Source organism: Heterocephalus glaber, unplaced genomic scaffold, assembly GCF_053883595.1.
Source record: "Heterocephalus glaber isolate CG9 unplaced genomic scaffold, H.glaber_assembly_v1.0 deba00001060, whole genome shotgun sequence".
NCBI classification, from domain to species: domain Eukaryota; kingdom Metazoa; phylum Chordata; class Mammalia; order Rodentia; family Bathyergidae; genus Heterocephalus; species Heterocephalus glaber.
In genome coordinates, this window is record NW_028258185.1 from 1,646,025 (window position 1) to 1,666,415 (window position 20,391).

General features: G+C 57.1%; 1 protein-coding gene across 6 annotated transcripts; it reads right to left on the reverse strand.

Moving 5' to 3' along the window:
- Window positions 1–197: 197 nt before the first annotated feature.
- Window positions 198–19,058, reverse strand: Tns2 (tensin 2). Of its 6 annotated transcripts, none has more exons than XM_087209730.1 (30): window positions 16,558–16,703; window positions 13,690–13,911; window positions 12,036–12,144; window positions 11,611–11,648; window positions 10,690–10,728; window positions 10,386–10,424; window positions 10,184–10,233; window positions 9,762–9,933; window positions 9,425–9,475; window positions 8,925–9,047; window positions 8,777–8,841; window positions 7,794–7,877; window positions 6,908–7,020; window positions 6,756–6,816; window positions 6,402–6,477; window positions 6,024–6,153; window positions 5,846–5,941; window positions 5,658–5,771; window positions 4,291–5,490; window positions 3,994–4,144; window positions 3,295–3,884; window positions 3,094–3,183; window positions 2,266–2,391; window positions 2,023–2,115; window positions 1,823–1,900; window positions 1,589–1,666; window positions 1,278–1,446; window positions 1,120–1,188; window positions 980–1,009; window positions 198–828 (listed from the first exon to the last, which is right to left on the reverse strand). In XM_087209730.1, exons 1-30 carry the CDS (start codon window positions 16,630–16,632, stop codon window positions 690–692), a joined length of 4,470 nt encoding a protein of 1,489 aa, XP_087065856.1. In that variant the 5' UTR covers window positions 16,633–16,703; the 3' UTR covers window positions 198–689. The 6 variants fall into 6 exon arrangements, with proteins under 6 accessions (XP_087065856.1, XP_012923932.2, XP_021106290.1 ...); XM_013068478.2 differs by having other exon boundaries at window positions 5,846–5,911; window positions 16,558–16,701; XM_021250631.2 differs by lacking the exons at window positions 13,690–13,911; window positions 16,558–16,703 and adding an exon at window positions 18,887–19,058.
- Window positions 19,059–20,391: the final 1,333 nt, after the last annotated feature.

The following is a 20,391-nucleotide window of genomic DNA, read 5'->3' on the forward strand; positions in this document are numbered from 1 at the left end:
TGGGGGCCAGGGCCAGGGCCAGAGCCAGAGCCAGAAGGTGGGGGGCAGCTGAGGGCAGCTTGCTCCAGATGTGGACACTGCTAGGGCAGGGATGGAGGATACATGTTCCATGGGCTGGGATGCTCCCAGGAAGCCTAGGTATGCTCCTGGGCAATGGAGGCTTTGACCCTTCTATGAGTAAGATCTCAGCTCCGATGAAAGTTTATAGAAATTCTTTATTAGACAAAAATAGACTCTCTTTTTTTCACCTTATCTTTGTGGTCCCACTCTGATCTCTGCTCAAAAGGGAGGTAGAGGAGGGACTGACTTGCTCCCCTACCTCTCCCCTCTGTCCGCCATGCTGGGACCTGCAGCTGGGTGGAGCTGACAGGGCCTGGCTCCCCTGCAGGGCTGATGCTCTGCAGGTGAGGCTGTCCTTACCCCGCTTCAGGGCTTAACCGCTGATGCCTCCTCACCCTTCACGTGCCTGTCTCTGCCATCTGCTCACATACCAGATCATCTCATGGGCCCATCCACTTAGCTTAGCAGGCTGGGTGGGGGAAGAGCAATGGCCCAGGTCGATGCCTGCTCCCTTTTCTTTAGGGAGAGTGCTGGCTCCGGGGCACCTGGGTCCAGGCCAGGGAAAGTGAGGGCAGTGGGGTGCTGAGAATGGTGCAGTGTTGACTTGGCTCTGAGCTTGTGGCCTTCCTTCATTTTCTCTGGCCCAGTAGAACTTTGGTGATGAAGGTGACAATGGCACCTGCAGGTTGGTCTGGGTCAAGCTCCGCAAAGAGGTGGCACACATTCTCCCAGGGGCTTCCTGGCTTCTTGGCCACAAAACCAAAGATCCTAGAGGAACAAATCCAAGACGGGGTGGGGCCTTTGCATCCTTTCACTGGGGACTGACTGGCCATGGCTAGGTTGACTCATGCGAGGGCAGAGGAAGATGGAGGTGTCAGGGTCCTGGGAGGGAAGGGCTGGCCTCATGGAGGATGCTTACTTGGAGGTGGTGCCATCTGGGTTGGTCCATCTGCAAAAGGAGAAGGGCTGTGAGGGAGGGCAGCCCAGCCACGGCTACTGAAGGAGTTGAGCCGGGGCCAGCAGGATTCAGGGCTGGGGGAGGCTTGGAAGGAGGCTCACCTGTGGTCCTGAGGGTCAGTGCTAGAGAAGGTGATGCTGCTCACTGGGTAATGGCGGCGGAAGAAGAGCCTGTGAGGAGGCATGATGGGTAGAAAGCTCACTCTCAGAGACCTGGGCCCCCAGAGGCCCGGTTCCTTGGGGCAGGTGCCCAGACTCACTTTCTTTGGTTATCTGTTAGTGTAATCCCCTGGGCTGAGACCTTGAAGTGGACCATGGCTGGTGTTGGGCGAGGGCTGCAGCTCAGAGCTGCAGAGCTGGCCTTGGCCACGGCTTGAGGACCTGTCAGTGACTCTGTCTCCACTGAGGTCAGGTAGAGCACACTGCAGGCTAGAGGGCCAGGAAGTGGTCATTGAGGGGGCATGGCCCTGTGGACTTCCAGGTGCTCATTTTTCCCCCACCCCCCATCAGCTCTTGCACTTTCCCCAGCCAGTGATGTCAGAATGCACAGAAGTCACAAGAGTGCCTCTACCTGCACCTTGACGCAAGAGGTCTGCTGCTGTGCTCATGTTGCTGGGCACTGGAGCCTCTGGGGCCTCTTCCAGAGGATCTGGGGGAAATGAAGGCCAACAAGGAAGGTGAGAAGGAAGAACAGCGTTCCCTAGGAGCTAGAGAACTCCCTCTGTCAAGGGAAAGTTTGGAGCCAGGCTCTGGATTCTTCCTTGGCTGGAGGGGCTGGGCGAGGTGAGGAAGACAAATTACCCACCTTTATTGGGAATGCACAGGCAGCAGGGCAGGGAGATGGGGGAGATGGAGTGCTGAGAGACCAAGGCGGACAGGCTGCCTGTGGGAGAGGAGGTAAGAAAAGTCCTGGGTGCCTCCAGTGTTCTCTTCCACCCTTCCAAATTCCTTTGGCTTCTGCCGCAGCCAGCCTGGTGGAAGCTTCCCCATGTTCGGGCTTCTCACCAAAGTAGGGCTCACTGGGACAGCCTTTGATCTTCACCCCTTTGGGCCCAGTCTCAATGAGGAAATGGCGGACCAACTGTTCCAAGGGGTCCCCTGAGGGGAGGGGAGAGGAGAGTAAGGCTTTACCAGGTCCCAGGTTCTTTAGCTTCTCCCTTGATGGGACTCTTCTGAGTAGCCCCGCATCTTGCCTCTGCAACTTCTTCCCACCTCCTCCTGCCTCCTTGGGGCTTGGGCATTCTGTACCTTTCCAGGGCTGGGCACTGGGTGGAGGTGTAGCCACCTTGAGGGCCAGCCCGTAAGCTCCTTGGAATGAATGACTGTCTCTGATCAGGAAGGCTCCAGGGTCCTTGTCCTTCAGCAGGGCAATGGCTGTAGGGTAGTAGAGACGGATCAAAGGGAAGAGAAGTTGGCACAGTGGCTGGCTGAGCCGCATGCATCCTTCTGCTAACAAATTTCTAGGCCTCTCTGGCCCTGATGGCTATAAGTGTGGGAGGAGTCTGGAGACAGAACTTTATTATTATTTGTTTGTTTGTTTATTTATTTATTTATTTGAGACAGAGTCATGCTACATAGTCTAGGCTGGCCTCAAACTTGTGATCCTCCATGGGGCCGGGGATTTAGCTCAGTGGCACCAAGCCTACCTTGCAAGTGCAAGGTCCTGAGTTTGATCCTGGGTACCCCCCAAAAAACAAACCAAAAACAAAAAATAGGGGCCAGGGATTTATCTCAGTGGTGCTGGTACCTGCCTCAAAAGTGCAAGGTCCTAAGTTTGATCCCTGGTCCAAAAACAAAACAAAACAAACAAACAAAAAACTTGTGATCCTTCTGCCTCAAACTCCTGAATGCTGGGATTACAAGCATGTACTGCCATGCCTGGCCAGGCAGGAGCTTTGACAATGTTGAGTCTAACCTTCTTGGGCCCAAAGCCCAGAATCACCTGCTGGTGAGAGATTTGGCCAAGGTAAACAAGCTGAGACAGGAGGAGCCAAGGGCTTCAAGTATGATTGGATTTACAAGCCAAGACAGAAGCCCTGGAAGTTAGGGCAGGATGGGAAAAAGCTGGCTTCTTACCTTGGTCACGGGACAGGTGTGGCTTGTACCAAAATTTAGATGTATCCTGGACGAACTTGACATTGTTTTGGCTTTCTTGTGCAGGGGGCTCTAGAACAGTAAGGAGTGAGTTCAGATCCCAGAATTCACCAGTCCCCAGTTCCCCTCTCTGATAGAATGGATTCTCTCAAAGTTGCCCCACCCTCTCTCAAGGCCTCATACCTGGGGGTTGGGTGGCATTATCTGGAAGCAGAGGTGCAAAAGTGACATGGTGACTGGTGCCTCTGGCTGGTGGTGATGCCTGCTCTAGGCCCCAGGGTCCTGGCTGTTGCCCAGGGCCAGGCAGATGGCGTTTTTCAGGAAGTGGAGGCTGAGTCGGGCCATTGGTATCATAGGATGTGGCCAGGGGAAAGGCAGGTGTGGGTGAGCTCGGAGGTGGCTCTGGGCTGGCCACAAGCCAAGGCATCTGTGTAGGCACAGGGGTGAGGGGGGACCCATCTGGGCTGTCTGGGGGGCCTCGAGGTCCCTTCCAGGGGGCATGGCGAAGGCCAGGCAGCGTGGTGGGCACAGGGCCCCGAGGACTGGCACTGTCTGAGTAACGCCCTGGGCTCCTTTCCTGAGGCCAATCCTTGGGTGAGCTGGGAGAACAGGGTAAGGAGAAGGGGCTGGGGCCCCGAGGCTCTAGGGCACTTCTTGCTGGCTGCTCAGGAGCCTTTTCAGGGCCTCCCTGGGAAATAGGGGGCAAGGCCTCACTGGGACTCAGTCTCTGAGTGGGTGCCAAGGTGAGGGACCTGGTGTCCTGTTGTCGGGTGCTGCAGGGCGGAAGAACAAATAGTCAGCAGAGCCCTGCTTGGAGCTCCCCACCCGAGCACTGCCTGCTTGGAAACAGAAGTGGCAGCTTAGCCCAGGCCCTCTGTGTACCTCTCCTTGCCCTGGACTGGGCTGCTGGTGTGCAGAGGCGTGGAGGGACCAGACAACTCTGAAGAGGCGCTGCACTGTGCATCTCGGGGGGACCGAGGCAGTGTGCTGTGCCCACTGGGGCCCTCCCTCCAGGACAGTGGCTCAGGTGACTCTGGTGAAGGAAGAGGAGGGACTGTGAGCAGGAACTGGCTCTTGTATTGGCTGAGTATTTTGTACCCTGTACCTTCTTTCTTGGCTTCCCCATGGTCTTCTAGAACCTTCCTCTGCCTTAGGTATGTCCATTCCAGTGACCCTCACCTGTAGACGCCAAGGGTCCTGCTGAAGCCAGTGGGTATTTGTCCCCTCTTTCCTCCACAGGGATCTCGTAGCTCAGCTTCCTGGATTGTGGGTAGGATGGGCTCCCCGGGGAAATGGAGCCAGCCTGTGGTGAGTGTGCACCAGGGCTAGGATGCCCTCTGCCCTCACCTGGAGATCCACATCTATGAGGCAGCCGGCCATATGCTGGGCAGTAACTGGGAACTGCTCCTCCATAGCCACAGGTCACCAGGGAAGGGTACCCTGAATGCCCATACCTGCTTTCAGGGCACAAGGCATAGGAGCAGCCTTCATGTGCTTCCTCAGCTGCCTTAGGTGGCTTCAGGCAGCTGTAGTCAGGCACTGGGGCATGGTGATGCCCATAGGTTGGCACTAGGAGAGGCAGTGTGTGCCCAGGCCGCACTGGATGCAGGAGAGGCTTGCCAGCCTCGCTGGCCCACCCCTCCCCAGCTTCCCTCTCCAGCCGCAGTCCATAAAGGGCTGCTGTGGGTAGTGCCAGCTTCTCCTCACAGGCTGGGCATGAGCATAAGGCAGACACCCCAGGGTCCTCCAGGATCACCACCTCTCGGTAGCCTGGGGCACGGTAGCCAAAGTCCCCATTGGCTGGCTTTGCCAGCTCAGGTGGGTAGGGGTATGGCCCCTCAGACAGCGATCTGCAGAGGCGCCTCTTCTCCATAGAGGCCTCAGAATAGCTCTGGGGAGGACCCTCATAGCCCCTGTAGGGCAGCCGCCGCCTCTCCAGGGTTCCCTCTGCCCGGTAGTAGGCCCCATTGGGGACCCCACAGGGTTCCCGGTAGGCCTGGCGGCAGGAGCAGTGTCGGCTGAGGCCAGGCCTGTGGGCTGAATACATTCCGAGGTGGGGGACACCGCCCACAGAGGGCTGTTCTTCGTCGTCTAGGATGGCTGTCTCACGCCCGGCTCCCCGGCTCCCACTGGCCGCTCCACAGCCTCCCAGAAGGCGATCTAGCTCCAGCCGCTCAGCAGCTGTCGGGGGTGGCCGGCCAGGGGATTCGGCAGCTGGCTCTGTGGTCAGTGTGGATGAGTGGCCAGAGTCGCTGCTGACAGAGAGCATGGGGGGCGGCGGTGGCTCTGGAGAGGGAGCTGGTGGAGTCTGATGGGGAGGCCGCTGCACCTGGGCATAAGGACTACCATCCAGGGGTCCTCGAGTGTGGGTCAAGGAGCCTGAGTGGGTAATTCGGGGACGGTTAATGAGCAGGGATGCCCGCCCTGGAGGTTCCAGTGGGAGCTCCCTGCTGTCTCGGGGGAGTTCTTTCTGGGGAGAAAGGTGTGTGCTACCCCTCCCTGCCATGACCCTGCACACCCGCCTGCCTCAGGGCCCCCCCACATACTGTCCATGCTGTCCTCATGGTGTTGGTTGAAGTTCTCATAGGAGTCCCAACGCACAGCGGGCTCCGAGGTATTGTAGTCCACAGAGACCGAGGGGTCATTCTGTGGGGTGTTTCCTATAAGGGCAACCAAAGGGTTGAGGAGCTGGGACGTACAACCTTCAGTCCCCCATCCAAGTCCTCACTCTTACCTTTGATCTTCTCAGGGCTAGAGGAGAAGACAAACTCCACAGAGGCCTGGAAGGGGAACCTCTCATCTGTGGGGAGGGGACAATGAAGTGTGGGCCCTGCCCACACCACCCTTTCCTACCTGCTGCCACCTGGCCACCCTCACAGAGCTCCGGCTCCCATACCACTGGCCTCACCCACCTGCCCAGGCCTCGTCCAGCTGGTCCTTGGGGAAGGTGAGCCGTGGTCCATGGATGGTACATGTGTGGAACTGAACTCGGAACACGAGAGTCCGGTCCGTCCCCCGGCTTCCCTTGTGATAGCAGGTTACCTGGGGGAAGGTGAGCTGGACAGTCAGGCCTTCATGTCTACGTTACTCTTCTGTGCCTCTGCCCTGGGACTGCTTGGTTACAGCTTCTGCCCTGCCTCAACCTCAAGGTGACCATTCCAACTGGGGGATTCCCCTTTCCCTCTCTAGTCTGCCTTGAATTAATGAGTTGCCAGGTGACTATGTGGCCAGCAGGACACACCCCACCCCCACCCATTCCTGGGCTTTGCTTATTGCTAGGATCCTCTCACCATAACATCGCCTTTGAGGAGCAGGGCTGGTTCCAGGCTGATGCAGATCTGTTGGGGACCAGGGCCTGTGATGTGACTGGGGCAGAGAGAACCAAGTCAGAGCTACTGGGTAAAGCAGAGGTGGCTATGCAGTCAGGAGGGAGCTGGGGGATCAGAGTGAACCCTCCAGGAAAGATGGTCAGCTGAGCCTCAGCCTGCCCATCTGTAAAATGGGTTCTATGGTAGTGGTATTAATTTTCAGGTGCAGTGGCTAGAGCCAGAAGCCCAGGTCTGGGAAGGCCAGAAAAGCAGGCATCCAGGAAGCTGAGGAAGGAAGGCCATGGAGGGTCAGGAGCTTGGGAGCAGAGGACTCACTAGACTCCAGAAGTGTAGACGAGCTGCATGGACTGGTATATTTTGAGGAAGGGCTGGAAGCCTGGAGGGGCAGAGGAGAAGGTGTATGATGGGAACTGAGTGGAGGGGATGGGAGGGTCCCTCCCTATGGAGTACTTCTCAGGTGGGCTCACCTGTGCTGGGTTCAAAGGCTGGCAGCATGGGCACAAGCACAGAGTGTAGGAAGAGAGGGCTGCTGTTCATCCTAATGGAGCCAGACAGCAGCCCACTGAAATAGCTGATATACCTGGTAGGAGAATATCCAGGAGAACATAAGCCTAGAGGGTTCTAGAAGGCTCCTTGAATCACTTCAACCACCCATATTCTCCACTCAAGCTTGGAGGGCCTGCTCTTCTCAGCTCTTCCTCCCATCTTCCCACTCACTGGAAAGTTCTTCCTTGCATTGACTTCAATCTCTCTTGTTACCTTAAAGGTTTTGTTTGTACTTGCATTCCCTCTAACTGGAATGCTAGGTCTCCTAGATCTCTGCTTCATGTTATACTGGCATGCCTTGCCTACCCCGAGAGTCTGTCTTTATCACAAGGCTTAGCTTTTCTTTCTTCTTCCTCCTCCTCCTTCTCCTCCTTCTTCCCTCTCTCTCCCTCTCTCTCTGTACTAGGGATTGAACTAAGGACATTGTATATGCTAGGCAAGCACTGCATCACTGAGCTACATCTCTAGCCCTTTCTACTTTTTAATTTTGAGACAGGGTCTCACTAAATTGCCCAGGCTAAGCTTGAACTTGTAATCTCCCTGCCTGAGCCTCCCAAGTAGCTGGGATTACAGACATGAGCCACTGCACCAGGCTTAGCTTCACAGAATTTATCATTATCCAGAATGATCTACTAATTCCCAGGCTTGTTGCCTTCTACTCTGTTAACATATAAGCTTCATGAGAGCAGGGATATGGTCTGTTCTAACTTCTCAGCACTGGACACAGTGCCTGTACATAAGAGTGGCCCAGTTAAGGTGTGCTGCATGAAGAGAGAACTCAATCTTCTCCCTGGTCAGGCTACTCACCGGCGCTGAGAGGGTTGCAGTTCTGTGGCCACCTTGTCCTCGCAGAATTTTCTCATGGTGAGAGTAGCCAGTGCCTGGTCTGCCCTGGGGAGTGTGGGGCCAGATTGGGGGTTTATGGGTAGCTTTGTCTTGGCCACCCATCCGAAAGATGCAGGGAAGGAGGAAGCCCAGAGTGGTGATAGGAGAACTAGAAGCACCACAAAACAGTCACTTGACTAGTTTTTGGGCTTCAGGCAATTGTTCCCTGGACTTTACCATCCTCACCTGAAAAATGGGGCAGTGAAACTAGGTTATGGGTCAAATTATGGCCCCCCCCAAAAGATATGTACCTCAGAATGTGACCTTATGTGGAAATAGGGTCTTGAAGACGTAATTAGTTAAGACGAGATCATGCAGGAGTAGGGTGGACCCTTAATCCAATTCGATTGGTCCTTATAAGAGAAGAGGAGGCTGGGAATGTGGCTCAGTGGTAGAGTGCTTGCTTAGCATGCAGGAGGCCCTGGGTTGAATCCCCACTACTGAAAGAAGAGAAGAGGTATTGCTTCTTGGCCTTTTGGCTAAGATCAAGTGTAGAAGGGAAGAGAAGACACACAGAGAGAGCATCACAACAGAGGCAGAGGCTGGAGTGAGACAGCTGTAAGCCGAGGAGCACCAAAGGTTGCTTCCCCCACTGGAAGCTAGAGGCAAGAAACAGTTCTACCCAGAGTCAGAGAAAGCAAGGCCTGCTGACCCTTGATGCTTGGACTTGTGGTCTCTAGAATCATGAATTCTATTATTTTAAACAACCCAGTTTGTGGTGCTCTGTCATGGCACCCCTAGGAAACTAATACAAGCCACCTGCTGGAGACTATGGGGAAGTACAAGCCATAAAAGGAGGTGAGACACCAAGTTTACAGTGAGGCGCTCTCTGAACATAGAGGCAGGCTCCTACAGGAGCTCAGGACGACCACTGAGAAAGCGGAGCTCAGGCGATGGGGCCTCACCCTGCAGAGATCTTGCTGTAGTGCATATAGGCAGAGACGATGACCCCGAGCTTGCCCTTGCTCCCCTGAGAGATAGAGAAACAGGGATGGAGAGGTTGTGGGACCGCAGGCTAAGGGGTCCCAGTTGTGACCCAAGGTCCCAGCCCACCTTGCAGTACAGCACAACCACATTCTGTGTGTCAGCACTGAGCCACGTCTCCATGGCTTTGCAGATGGAGCACAGTTTGTCCAGGGGTGGGGCATGCAGCTCAGGCCAGCCGAAGTCCTGGACCTGCAGACATATGGGTGCAAGGAGGGGGACATGAACAGAGAGACCGGTGGGGATGCAAAAGGGACAAGAGGCAGGGGTCTAGGGTAAGGTCAGGGCCTGCTAGTTGTCCACAATAGTCCCAGCACTTTCTGTTTAAACGGTTTTTCTTTCGTTTTTGGTCTATTTAACGCCCCCCCCCCCCGCCCGCTTTCTTTACACATACAGTTTGGCTGATACCTGTTCCCTTGTTTTGTGGTGTTTCAAGTAATTTAGGAGTCATGTGGAAGAGCGCTTTAGAGTGAAATGGATGCCAACTGCTACTATTAATAACGAGGATCCTGGGGTGCTCTTGGGCCAGGGTGGTTTGCTTTGGTAGCTGGGCAGGCCATTCTCCCTACCTTGGGATTTAGGCGGTTTAGGTCATGCCTTTTCTCAGAAAGGTTGAAGAGCTGAAAGGAAGAGGAGGGCTTTAGATGGAAGTGATCTCAAGACAGCGAGGCACGCTGGAGGTGGACCCTCCGTAAGAGTCCTCTGAAATAAGGAAGTAGCTAAGGCATGGTCCAGGTGTTGGCACAGTAGACTGCGGACCACGACCCGCGTTTCGGCAGCTCCCTGCCGCGCTCCAGTCACGCCCGCGCCCCCGGCCCTGTCCTTCCCTTCCGCAGGAGTAGCCTCGCCCACCTACGCACCGCCCAGCCCTTTCATTGGCTGACTCCGGCTGGTCGCGCCCCTCACCAGGTACTTGTCCCGGTGCTTGGATTGCAGCACGTGGGCCAGCTCTCGCAGGTGGCCCCGGTGTCTCTGCTCGTCTGGCCGCGCTGGGAAGGCCGCGGCCAAGATGCGCTCCGTCACGTAGGTGAGGTCCAAGTCCCAGCGCCGCTCCATGAGCGGGTCCAGGCTGAAACTCCTGGGGAGGGGACGAAGCCACCGTAGGGGACGCAGGAGCAGGGCACCCGGAGGTGGCCAGTATGATGGGAGGGTATCTCAGCCGGCGATTAGGCCCGCTGAGTGCTGCGGGTGGGTGGGTCCAGAGGGAGGGTGCCACTCTAGGCGGGGGGGGGGGGGCTGCCCTGGGAGCTTTGGAGAGGGCACTGCTCTGGGCAGAGGTATGGGGCCGGTGGAAAGGGGTCACATGGGGCCACCCCCGCCGCACTCACCTTGGCAGAGTGCTGCGCTGCTTTGAGTGGTTCAGGGACTTGGTGGATCCCTGAGGGGTGAGAGGCCGTGACTGGACTTCTCTTTGGGTGCCCGTATTCTAGGCTCCCCATCCCGAATTCCATCTACAGTACTTTTGTCCTCAGGAAACCTAAGTCCCTAATCCTAAAGCCACCTGTCCCCCCTCCCCCAGCATCACCTTACCAGATGCTCTATGCGCCTTACTGGGGCCGTGTTTCGCCGCTAGAGGGTAATGGGAGGGAAAAGGGGAGTGGTTAGGGCCGGGCAAGGACAAATGGGGGGGGGTACTTGGGAGGGCAGGTCCCTCCACCCCCTGGGAGAGGGGACAAGAACAGCAGAGGGTTCAGCTATTTTTTTCTGGCCAGGATGATGACTACCCATGGCACACAGTTTTAGGTAACCTCCAGGGGCCCTCTATGAGGCCACCAGACCTTTGGACACGCGGGCAGGGGTTCCCTGCCTTCCCTGCCCCATCCAGCACACTCACCAGTTCCGCAGGGGGCAAGGCCTGACAGGATGAAGTCACCTGGAAGGAGACGGAGGGGCTGAGCTCCTGAGAAATGAGCTCTCCTGGACTTGAGGATGGGCAACTCCTCAGTTTCAGCAAGAAGGTGGAGGGGCTGTCAGCGGATGGGCACAGGCTCCAGCTGAGGTTCCTCTATTTAAGGGAGCCTTCCCTCTGGCCTCTCAGTCCCCCACCCCTTGGGCCCCCACTTGTTGCTCTTGGCTCTCAGCCTCCTGCCCATACAGACCCTCATTCATTCAGCCTCAGGACAGGAGTTATATATAGAGCCATACAGGCAGGCCACGGCCGGGCCGGACACTGGCCTCTTTTAGTGGGAGACCCCACCCCTAGGCACACAGCTCCCCAAAGCCAGCTCCAAGGACTGGGGACCCCCCCCCCCACCACCACATACACAACAGGAGGAGGGCCAGGAAACTTCCTCAGAGATGAGGCTGTCTCAAGTCCCCAGTGGACATGGGTGCCATCTACCTGACATGGTGGGAGGGCCTAGGCCAAGACCTTCCCAAGCATCCTGAGGACCTTCCTTCCCCAGAGGGAAGGCACAGCCCATCCGGCTGCCCAGTCTCTGAAATCCTGCTCTCTCCCCACCCACCCCGCCCTTCCTCCTCCTTGTTCTCCTCCTCTTCCCCCACCCCCATTCTCTCGCCAGCTGCAGCCTGGGCACAGCACCAAGACAAACGCTGCCGTCTCACTGTCCACCCTCCAGAGGTGGAGTAGGGTGGCTCTTAAAGGGCCCAGCACAGCATCCCCTGCCACCTAGGAGGGGGTGCCCAATGATGAGCAGAGAGCCCTGGAAGGTCAATGCCAGGCTGGGGAGGCCTATTTGGGGAGGTGGAAGGAACTCTAGGCCTCACAAATCAGGCAGAAGAAGCAGATACCTACCTTTGATTCACATTTTCTGTGTGTGGCCACCTTGCAAACTAGAGGGGAGAAGGGGAGGAGAGAGGTTAACAGAGGCCCATGGGGGTAGTGGAAGGCGCCCTCTTCCATCTCCCCAGGCCCTAGAAGCAGAACCCCATTTCAGCAAGGGTAGATGAGCAGGGCTGGGGTTTGAGGGAAGTGTAGCAGTGGGTACAACTGCCCAGAAGGACAGCAGTGAGGGGAAGAGAAAGGGAAGCTCCCCAGTCACAAGTCAGGATGGGAAGTGGTGGAGAGTCTTGGGTCTCCTGGCTGTCTCCCCGCTACCCTGGTGTCTGCTGGAGGAGCAGCGCACACTATAGTTTCTGTCACGTGAGTTGGCCCCAGGAGTTGTGCAGCATAGTGGTGCTGGGCAGAGGGTCTTAGAGCCACAGGGCTGAGAGCCTCACCTCTGCATGAGACGCCTGTCCCATCGATGGTCACCTTACACACTGCGCACACTGGAGCTTTCTTCCGGAAAACCTTCTCCCGGAAGCTATGTGGCTCGGCTTTCCTAGGCTGTGGGTGGGGGGACAGACAGGCAGAGGCATGAGTTCCCAGCAGGCCCATCTTCAGGCCTGGGCAGGGGCCTTGCCTTATCTCTGCAGCACTCTCCTTCCTCTGTTCCCTTCTAGCTCCCAGACTCATGGGACACACTTGGCCACAGCCATTCCAGGGCAGTCATGAGGCCTGTCCTCAACAGTGCTTGGAATGTGACCCTTGCATCACCTTTGCTGGGTCAGCTCCTCCCCAAGGGATCACTTAGGCCCCTCACGTGGCCCTGCTGTGTGATGCCTTTGTCACTGGGTGGGAGTGTGCTGCGCTCTGACACTATGGTCTCGGCCTCCCCCGATGGAGGGCTGTGTGCAGAGTGAGCAGGGGGTCCAGACATACAGGATAGCAGCCATACAACCCCAGACTGAGCCCAGCCAGCCCAAGGCAGGAGTGGCCTCAGGCAGCCCTGCTCTGGCTCCTGCTGTCCCCATGCTCTAGGCAGCTGACATGCCCCCTCCCCCATGGTCAGAACAACATGTTTACTCTTTGTGCATTGAGGCGGCAGATAGCAGTTGTGTATATGTGTGCATGGGGGTTTGTAGTGCTGGAGAGTAAGGAATGACATTCAGAAGAGATGTTTAGTTGCTTTGCGGCCTCTGGATGTAGTTCCCAGTCACTTCTCAAGTGGGATTCCATGAGGAGGGCGTGACAGACTCCCTGCCCAGCCAGAGGCAGTGAGGCAAGGGGCTGGGATCCTGGCACTGCCCAGACCTAGCTCAGTCCCATCATCCCACTGAAGGTTCCCTCGTGGACTCCCATCACAGGTCCGTTTTCCCATCCTGGCTGGGAACACTTTGCTTCCTTAATAGCTCTCTCTCCTTTCCATTTTTCTCCTGCCGGCCAGCTCCTTTGCGCAGTATTATTAATGCTCTGTTGGGAGTTTTATCTCATGTTGTCCTGAGTGGCTTCTGGGTAAGGCTGGGAAGAAGTGGGGAAAGGGAGCGACAGGGACTCGGAGCACCTCTAGTCTCTGACTGCCCTTGGACCTTTTCTGGGCTAGGCCAGCCTTGTAGGACCCCCTAGGATACTTGGGTGCGCTAGGAGTTAACAGCGTATACAGACCAGCATATACAGATGTTAGTGGGAACCCAACCTCCAGTTTAAAGCATTCTGCAGACCTGGCCTCCTTCCTGCTTTTCTTGCCACCCTCCCAAGCCATTTCCCCACGAGCTTCCCTGGCTAGGGAAGGGGCCCAATCTCTTAGTCCAGCTCTTGGGCTCTAGGATAGTCCTTGGCTCAGGTTTGGGGGATCAGGACCCCAAGGACTGGCCTGAGCTCCAGCCAGGAAAGGGATAGAGAAACCAAAACAGATAGGAGGATCTACTCCAATCCAAACATCTGCTCACCCTGCAGCCCTGCCACCCAGGGGCCCGACGGAGGGGCTGCAGCGCAAGGGGAGTGGGCTGAGGAAGCTGGAACTGGGAAAGGGTCTGGCCTGTCTGGCCCCTCCCTCCCCCACTGCCCGCACCTCCACCCACCCGTCTTTGCCCAGTCACCAGGCACTCCTACCCTGCTGGTGGCTCGGCTGCTGTCCCTCCGCCCCAGGGCTCTGAGCAGCCTCTCCACAGGGCTGCTGGACTTCATGGTGACCGGCTGGTTGGGGTGCTGGCTGTGGTGCCTGAACAATGCTGGGGCCTGGCCTGGGGCTTCCTGGAAGCTGCTTGGTAGGAGGCAGCCGCTTCCCCTGGGCTGAGGGTAGGCTGTCTGGCTGGTGTGAGAAGAAGCCTGGCCCTGGAAGTGGAGGGAAGTGCAGGCGGGAAGGGGGCAGGTCGCTGCTCCAGGAAGTGTGTGTGTGGGGGGGGGGGGAGGATGTGGGGGAGGCCAGGAGATCAGATTCCCAGGATCTACCCTGCTGGGAGTGTCAGCCCAGGATCTTTTGCTTCCCAGTCCTGTCTTGGAGCTGTCCTGCACTCAGTAATCCACCCTACCCAGGGATCTGCAGGGATCCTTGGTCCTGAGATCAGCCCCTATGGGGACTGGGTGGAAATTCAGGTCTCAGGGCAGGGCTCAAGGGCCAGTGGGGAACACTATGTCCCAGCCAGCCTGAGTTTGAACTCTCAGGCTCCCCGGGGACTTCCCAGGAGGGAGGGAAGCTGGGAACTACTACCCACAGTGCTCCAGAAGCCAGTGTCCTGAGGATCAGGGAATATGGGGCTGAGAGGCAGTTTCCTGTCTTAGTTGTGCTGGTTGTGAAGTAGGAAAAAGAGCACTGCCTGCCCTCACCCCCATGCACTCTTCAAGGCCCAGTTCCAGCCAGAAAACTGCTGTACTCACAAGAAGGATCCATTCTCCTCCTGCAGCCCAAGGCCTTTGAGGCCTTTCTCCTGAGGTCTGCCCCCCCCCCCTCTGTTCCACAGTCCCTACCCCCTCGTTCCTTGGCTTTGTTTCAGCTATACCTCATAGATCCCTAACCCTGCACCCCAGGCCCCAGGGCTGGCTGATCCCCCAAGCCTGAGTCTACCTTCATGGCTCTCCTTGGCTCTGCTTGCTTTCCTCGGGACCCTGAGCACTGGACAGGAGGCTTCCTCCCTGAGTACCCCCTCCAGGGCCTCCTGCCTGCCTCCTGGGAACATGGCCAACTTCCTGTCCCAGGAGTCAAGGGAAAGAGGTGGATGGGGCCTTGGAGAGGGGCAGTAATCTTCCTAAAGCATAGAGATTAGTGACCTGGGGCAGGGGGTCCTCAGCCCCAAGTCCTGGTCAACAGCCTTTTGGACTGGCTGAAGCTGTCACTTGAGAGAATGTGCAGATGGGCCCCTGCATTTGCATAGTATTTACTGAATGTCCCAGTTTTAGGCAGCTCCCTCAGATCTGACTTCTCCCACGGGTTCTTTTACTTCCCTCCTCCTTCCTCATGTCCGTCCCAATGGAGGACTGGTCTAATCCTGCATTTTCTGGGATGAGCCCCGGTTTGGGATTCCTGTTCAGACACTCCTCGGGACCTGCCTGGACGGGGCCTAGATTGCAGTTTCTTCTTGGAAGTTCCACTTCTCTAGGTCAGGAAGTCTGTCCCCATGGTACTTTGGCCAGGAGGTGGCATTTGTGTGGCAAGATCCGAGCCTCCAGCCTGTCACTAGAGAGGGATGCTGGTTCTGCGACTGACCTCCACACACCCAACCACCTTGTCCTGGCTGTGCCCCAGGACACTCCAGGCCCCAGGTCAGGTGGGCGACTGGGTCTGGCCTGGTCCAGCACCCAGCCCTGCTGGGGAGAACAGAGCACTGCAGTGGGTGAGGGTGGCTCCCACCCCCCCATTCCTCCTGTTCTCCCGGCACATAACCTTGACCAGGACCTTTGCAGCATGCTGCTTCCTATCCCTGCTGTCTCCAAAGGAGCTGAAGGTTTTCTCCCCTGGAAGAAGTCCCCAAACATCCTCTGACCTTCACTGGTCTCAGACCCTGGCCATCCAGGCCCAGCAAGGCCCAAGCAGTGACTGCAGTGAGGATGGGGCTAAGTCAGGTGCTGGGTGGCCACCATCCCTGTGGCTTGGAGTCTCTTCCCACCCTGTGGAGCACCTCAGGGGAGGTGGGGAAAGGATCCCCATGAGCCTGGAAGAAAAAGTAGCTACTGGCAGATGGATGGGAAGGCATCATCAGACCCCCTTAGACCTTCACATTCTGCCAGCCAGGGCTAGGAACATTCTGAAGTCTGTTAGCCTTTCCCCCAGCTGGGCCCCCTCTGAAGCCCAAGCCTTGGGTTTGTTTGGAGAAACCCTCCCGCCCACACCCCCCTTCCTAGAAATAGCTGTGGTTGGATAAGAGGCTGGGAGCCTGGCCACGGAGGAGGGGTGAGGCCCAGAGGAGAGGAAGAAAGAGGGCAGTACAAGCGGGTGGGCCCAGAGAGGTCTAGGGGTTTGACGGCAGAAGCAGAAGGGGACTGGTGTGTGGGCTGAGATTAGACACATTGGTGCCTTGTTTCGGCCTCAGTGTCCCCAGACACGAAGGAGCACAGGAAAATGCTGGCATACACTCTGCCAGTCCAGGGCCTGGGAGCCGCTGCCAGCTGCAGCAGGCTGTGTACAACATGCGACCGGCGCCTGGCGAAGGGGGTGGCGGCGCAGTGCGTGGTGCGAGAGTGCAGCTGAGCCCGACTGGGTGTGCGCCCGGGACGCAGGAAGGTGGGACAGCCCCAGCGAGTGGCACCGGGCCGTGCCCCGGCCCCGCCCGGTCATCTTCCCAGCCTCCAACTGCCCCCAGCTCGCTGCAGCCTCCCTGGGCCGGGCTCAGCCCTGGAGGACCCCGCCCCCCATGCCCCCCGTGCCCCTCAATCCCCGGCGCCCCCTGGCGCTCGCCCCAGGCACTCCCCGTGCGGTGTGACGCAGAGGCTGTCGCCGTCCGCCCTTCCTTCCTTCCTTCCTCCCCGGGAGGCGCGGCCACTCACCTTCGGGGGGCGCCCTGCGGGGCGGGGGCGCGGTGGGGCAGGGCAGCAGCAGGGGGCGCCCCCGGGCCATCCCATCCCGGCCAGCCGAACCGCGGGACGCGCAGGAGGCGCGGGGCGGCGGGAGCGGGCTTTCGGCAGGCTGCCTCCCGCCCCCGCCGCGCGCTGCGCCCGCGGCCGTCGCCTCCGCCCGCCCGCCCTCGCGGCTCCCTCCTTCCCCGGCTCCAATCCCGTTCCGCAGTTCCCCGCCCACGGCCGCCTCCTTTCTCCGTCTTCTCCCCACCTTCTGCCGGTGAAGCCGCGCTCGCCGAGCAGGGAGGAAAAGACCTCGCAGACTGGCAGAGTCCGCTGAGTCAGGCAGAACCTCGAAGCCAGGGAATAGAGCTGGGCAGATACGGAGAAAGACGGGCCCAGGGCACACGGGATGGGAAAACGTTGGAGACGGGGAGACCCGGAGACGGTTGACCGACAGTCGAGGAAGAGACTGACCGACCGGCGGCGGATAGGCGGGAAGAAACGCGTGAGCCAGTAGATAGATACATAAGGAAAGGAGGACATTAGTCCAAAAGAGAAAAGAAAGGGGGCAGAAAATCGCTTGGAAGCCTCAGCCTCTTCCTGCAGCCCCTCCTCAAGGGTGTATGTGAGATCTGGCCCGACCTAGTGGGGGCGTCGGGGGCAGGTGAGGACACTTGGTCGCTGAACACCGCTCCTGATTCGCTCTACCTCATGAGAGACTTCTGTGCCATCTCTTCTCCCAAGAGGACTCAGAGCCAAGACTGCACAGCAGGTTCAAGCCCACACCTCCACCCCAAAGCAACTCCAGTACTCCCCTTTCCCCCGTCTCCTGCTTTGGAGTTGGGCCATCACTAAGGTCTTACTTTTAACTGAAGTCCCACTGGGAGTTCTTATATGATTTGACCTCATGCCTTTCTTTTGCAGTGTCTGCGTCTGGATAGGAACTTCTGGAATTGAGCTAATGGGCCATAGGGCTGGTTTGTGCTACTCTGGAGGGGAAGGTGGTGGGGAGAGGATGAAATCGGATGTCTTAGAAGCTCTGAACCTATTGCCCTTCCTGATTTCCCAGCGTTCTTTAATATTGAGCATTTCTTTTCTGGGGGCAGTAGTGGGGGTTGAACCCAGGGCTTTGCCCATGCTAGGCAAGTGCTCTGCCACTGAGCTGTGTTCCCAGGATAGCAGAGAGCATTTACTGAAACTCTCCTGATGCTTCCCTCCCCACTGCAGTTTCCATGATGAAAACTGGAGGGGTGGGGGAGGAATCTGTGAAGCCAGTGCCCAGGGCTCCATGCCCAGTACCTGCCCAAAGCAGCCAGCACTGCTGGCTCTAAGGCCCTCTGGGCCTCCTTGTCTCAGCTGAATCCCTTCTGTGCTCGTCTTTGGCAAAAGCTGGGAAGTCTGGTTCTGATTTAAAGGGGGCGGAGGACTGGATTCTAATCTGGGTGCAGGAAAGAGGCAGGGCATGGTGCCAGTGTGGATCCCCCCAGACTGGGATCTGGGAGGGGTGGATATGGTCAAGACAGGAAGCCTTGATTTTACTGCTCTTGGCTGAGTTAGCGCTCAGTAGGCAGCTTCAGAGGATCAATAGAGCAGCTGGAGTTACCCGGCCCTGCAGGAAGGGATCAGCGAGGAACTGGGAAAGCATGGGAGGTGCCCTGGGAGAGGTAGGAGTTAGGGAAAGCCAGAGGAGTGGCAGGGATTGGAGGCTACTGGGAAAGGGCAAGGCTGAAGGTCGTTGTGTGTATTTCTGCAACATGAGATGGGGAAATTTGTTCATTTCTTTGGACTCTGCAGCTAACACCTGGCCCTTCACAGTACTTCTCAGGGCTGTGGCTGGGCCCTGGGATGCATGCCATGGAAGTAGGTTCTAATCTAAAGGCACAGAGGGACTTGATTGGATCCCAGAGAGGTGGGCAGGGCTAGAAGCGCATGCCCCTGCCGGTACCACTGCTCTGCCTGGCCAACCAAGAAGAGGAACTTTTGAGGTTCCAAGGAGTCAGAAGTGGCTCACAAGATGGGTGGCTCAACTTCCACTCCAGGCTTAATTTCTACCCTCAGGGTTGGTATTGAGAAGAATTCTGCAGGAACCTGATGAGAAAGATTGAGAGTAGATTATACAGGAAAAAGCTTGGTGGGGTGGAATAAAAATAGGGGTTCAGGAGCCAGCCAGGCATCATGTTTACCAGCTCAGAGCAGTGGGAGCTTCAGAAGGGGAAGGGAAGGGAAGGGAAGGGGAGAAAGCCAGGCTGCTATTGATAAAAAGTGAAACCAAATTTCAGAAACACCCTCTGACCTCCCTCCATGCAGGTTTTCTTACCTTGACTATGCAGAGGGAGGCCCAAATGCAGAACCCCCTCTTCCATGGCCTGGGATGATCCCATGCCAGAAACAGTGCACTCAGGTTGCTGGAGTGAAAAGGACTGGAGAAGGAGCTTTGAGTGTGGGGCTGCCCTGGCTGGACCACTGGGTCAGGAGAACTTCGTGGAGGGTTTGGGCACTGGAAACCAGGAAGAGTGGGGGAAGGGGCACAGCTGACTCCAGAGGCGGATCCCCTGGCTCAGGACAGAGAGTGTATTGTCCAACCAGAAGGCTGCTGCTGCTGAGCAAGGAGCAGCAGTTTCTTCCAAACTTCTGGGGAGGCAGGGAGGGTTAGGAAAGGCTCCCCATTACTTGTGGCCCTGGGGGCTACAATGGTTGCTGAGAAACGAGGCTTATTTGGCAAATAACTGCTTCCCAAAAGCAGATGTGTAGCTCACTTCCTGAGAAACCAGATGTGAGCTTGTATAGCACTTGGTGACGCCCTTACCATGAACTGGGACCCTCATTCCCTTGGGATCCAGAGCAGAGCTTGATTCTGCTAAGCCAGGCTGCATGGCCTGGAGAACACAGGCCAGCCAGCTCTGTCTGTACTCTGCCCCATCTCTGGTACCTCAAGATTTCCAGGAGGCTGGCAGTGAAGGCTGACCGCCCCAGACCCTTCCTGCAGCTGGACTAAAGAAAGGGTCCACACGTGGTCACTGCTGAGCCCTCAGCCATGCCAGAGCCTAACTTTTCCCGATTTTAGAGCACCCTCTTGGGACACAATAGGGAAATTTGTTCCTGCTTGCCCTTTCTGTGCACCAAACATAAGCTTTCAATAAGCCTTTCCCAATTTGTCCTCCACTATAAATGGCTTTGAAAGGAAAGCTGGAGGATGTGACTGAGCCCTAGACCAGCTCCTGGGGTGTAGCTGCCCCAAGCAAGCTTTGCCTTGTGGGTACTACAGACACCTGGGCAACAGGCAGCTTTTTTCCCCACTCAGCAACACTGAAAGCTTCTCATATCCCAATTCACTAAGCCTCTGATCACTCAGCTCTGCCAATTCTGGAAATCAATGGACTTGGTAAAAACTAGAAAAGGAGCTGCTTTAATTGGCTAGCAAAGCATCAGTCACTATTCCTACCTCTTCTCACAAAACCCCCTCCCTTTGGCTCAAAGTCCCCAAATTGTGGTATCCTAGGGATCTGTCCTCCACTCCCAGTGACCTAAAGGATTCTCTGCCAGTCTTAGCCCCTTTCCTGCCTTGCAACAATGACCAGTCTGTCCGCAGCTGTCTGGAAAATTCCTATTAAACCTGGGGCATGATTCACAAAGCCTCTGTCCTGGTAACCCAGAGTGGCCTGCCATCCAGACTGCAGCCAGCAGTGTGGAGTTCATGATCTCATGCGCTCCTAAGCCAGGATGGGGGCTTGAGGCACCACACCAATGTTGTGCTCATCTCATCACATACAGGACCCCAGGCTCCTGCAGGTGACTAAAATGAGCATATGCCAGATATGCTAG

What these genes read in the sequence shown, in the direction of transcription:
- Tns2 (XM_087209730.1), bottom strand. Translation starts at nt 16,632, where the DNA reads ATGGGATGGCCCGGGGGCGCCCCCTGCTGCTGCCCTGCCCCACCGCGC. An exon ending in CCGCAGGGCGCCCCCCGAAG is followed by an intron (nt 13,912 to 16,557) that starts GTGAGTGGCCGC and finishes CTCCACTTCCAG; the next exon opens with GGCCAGGCTTCTTCTCACAC. An exon ending in ACACCTGTCCCGTGACCAAG is followed by an intron (nt 2,392 to 3,093) that starts GTAAGAAGCCAG and finishes ACTACCCTACAG; the next exon opens with CCATTGCCCTGCTGAAGGAC.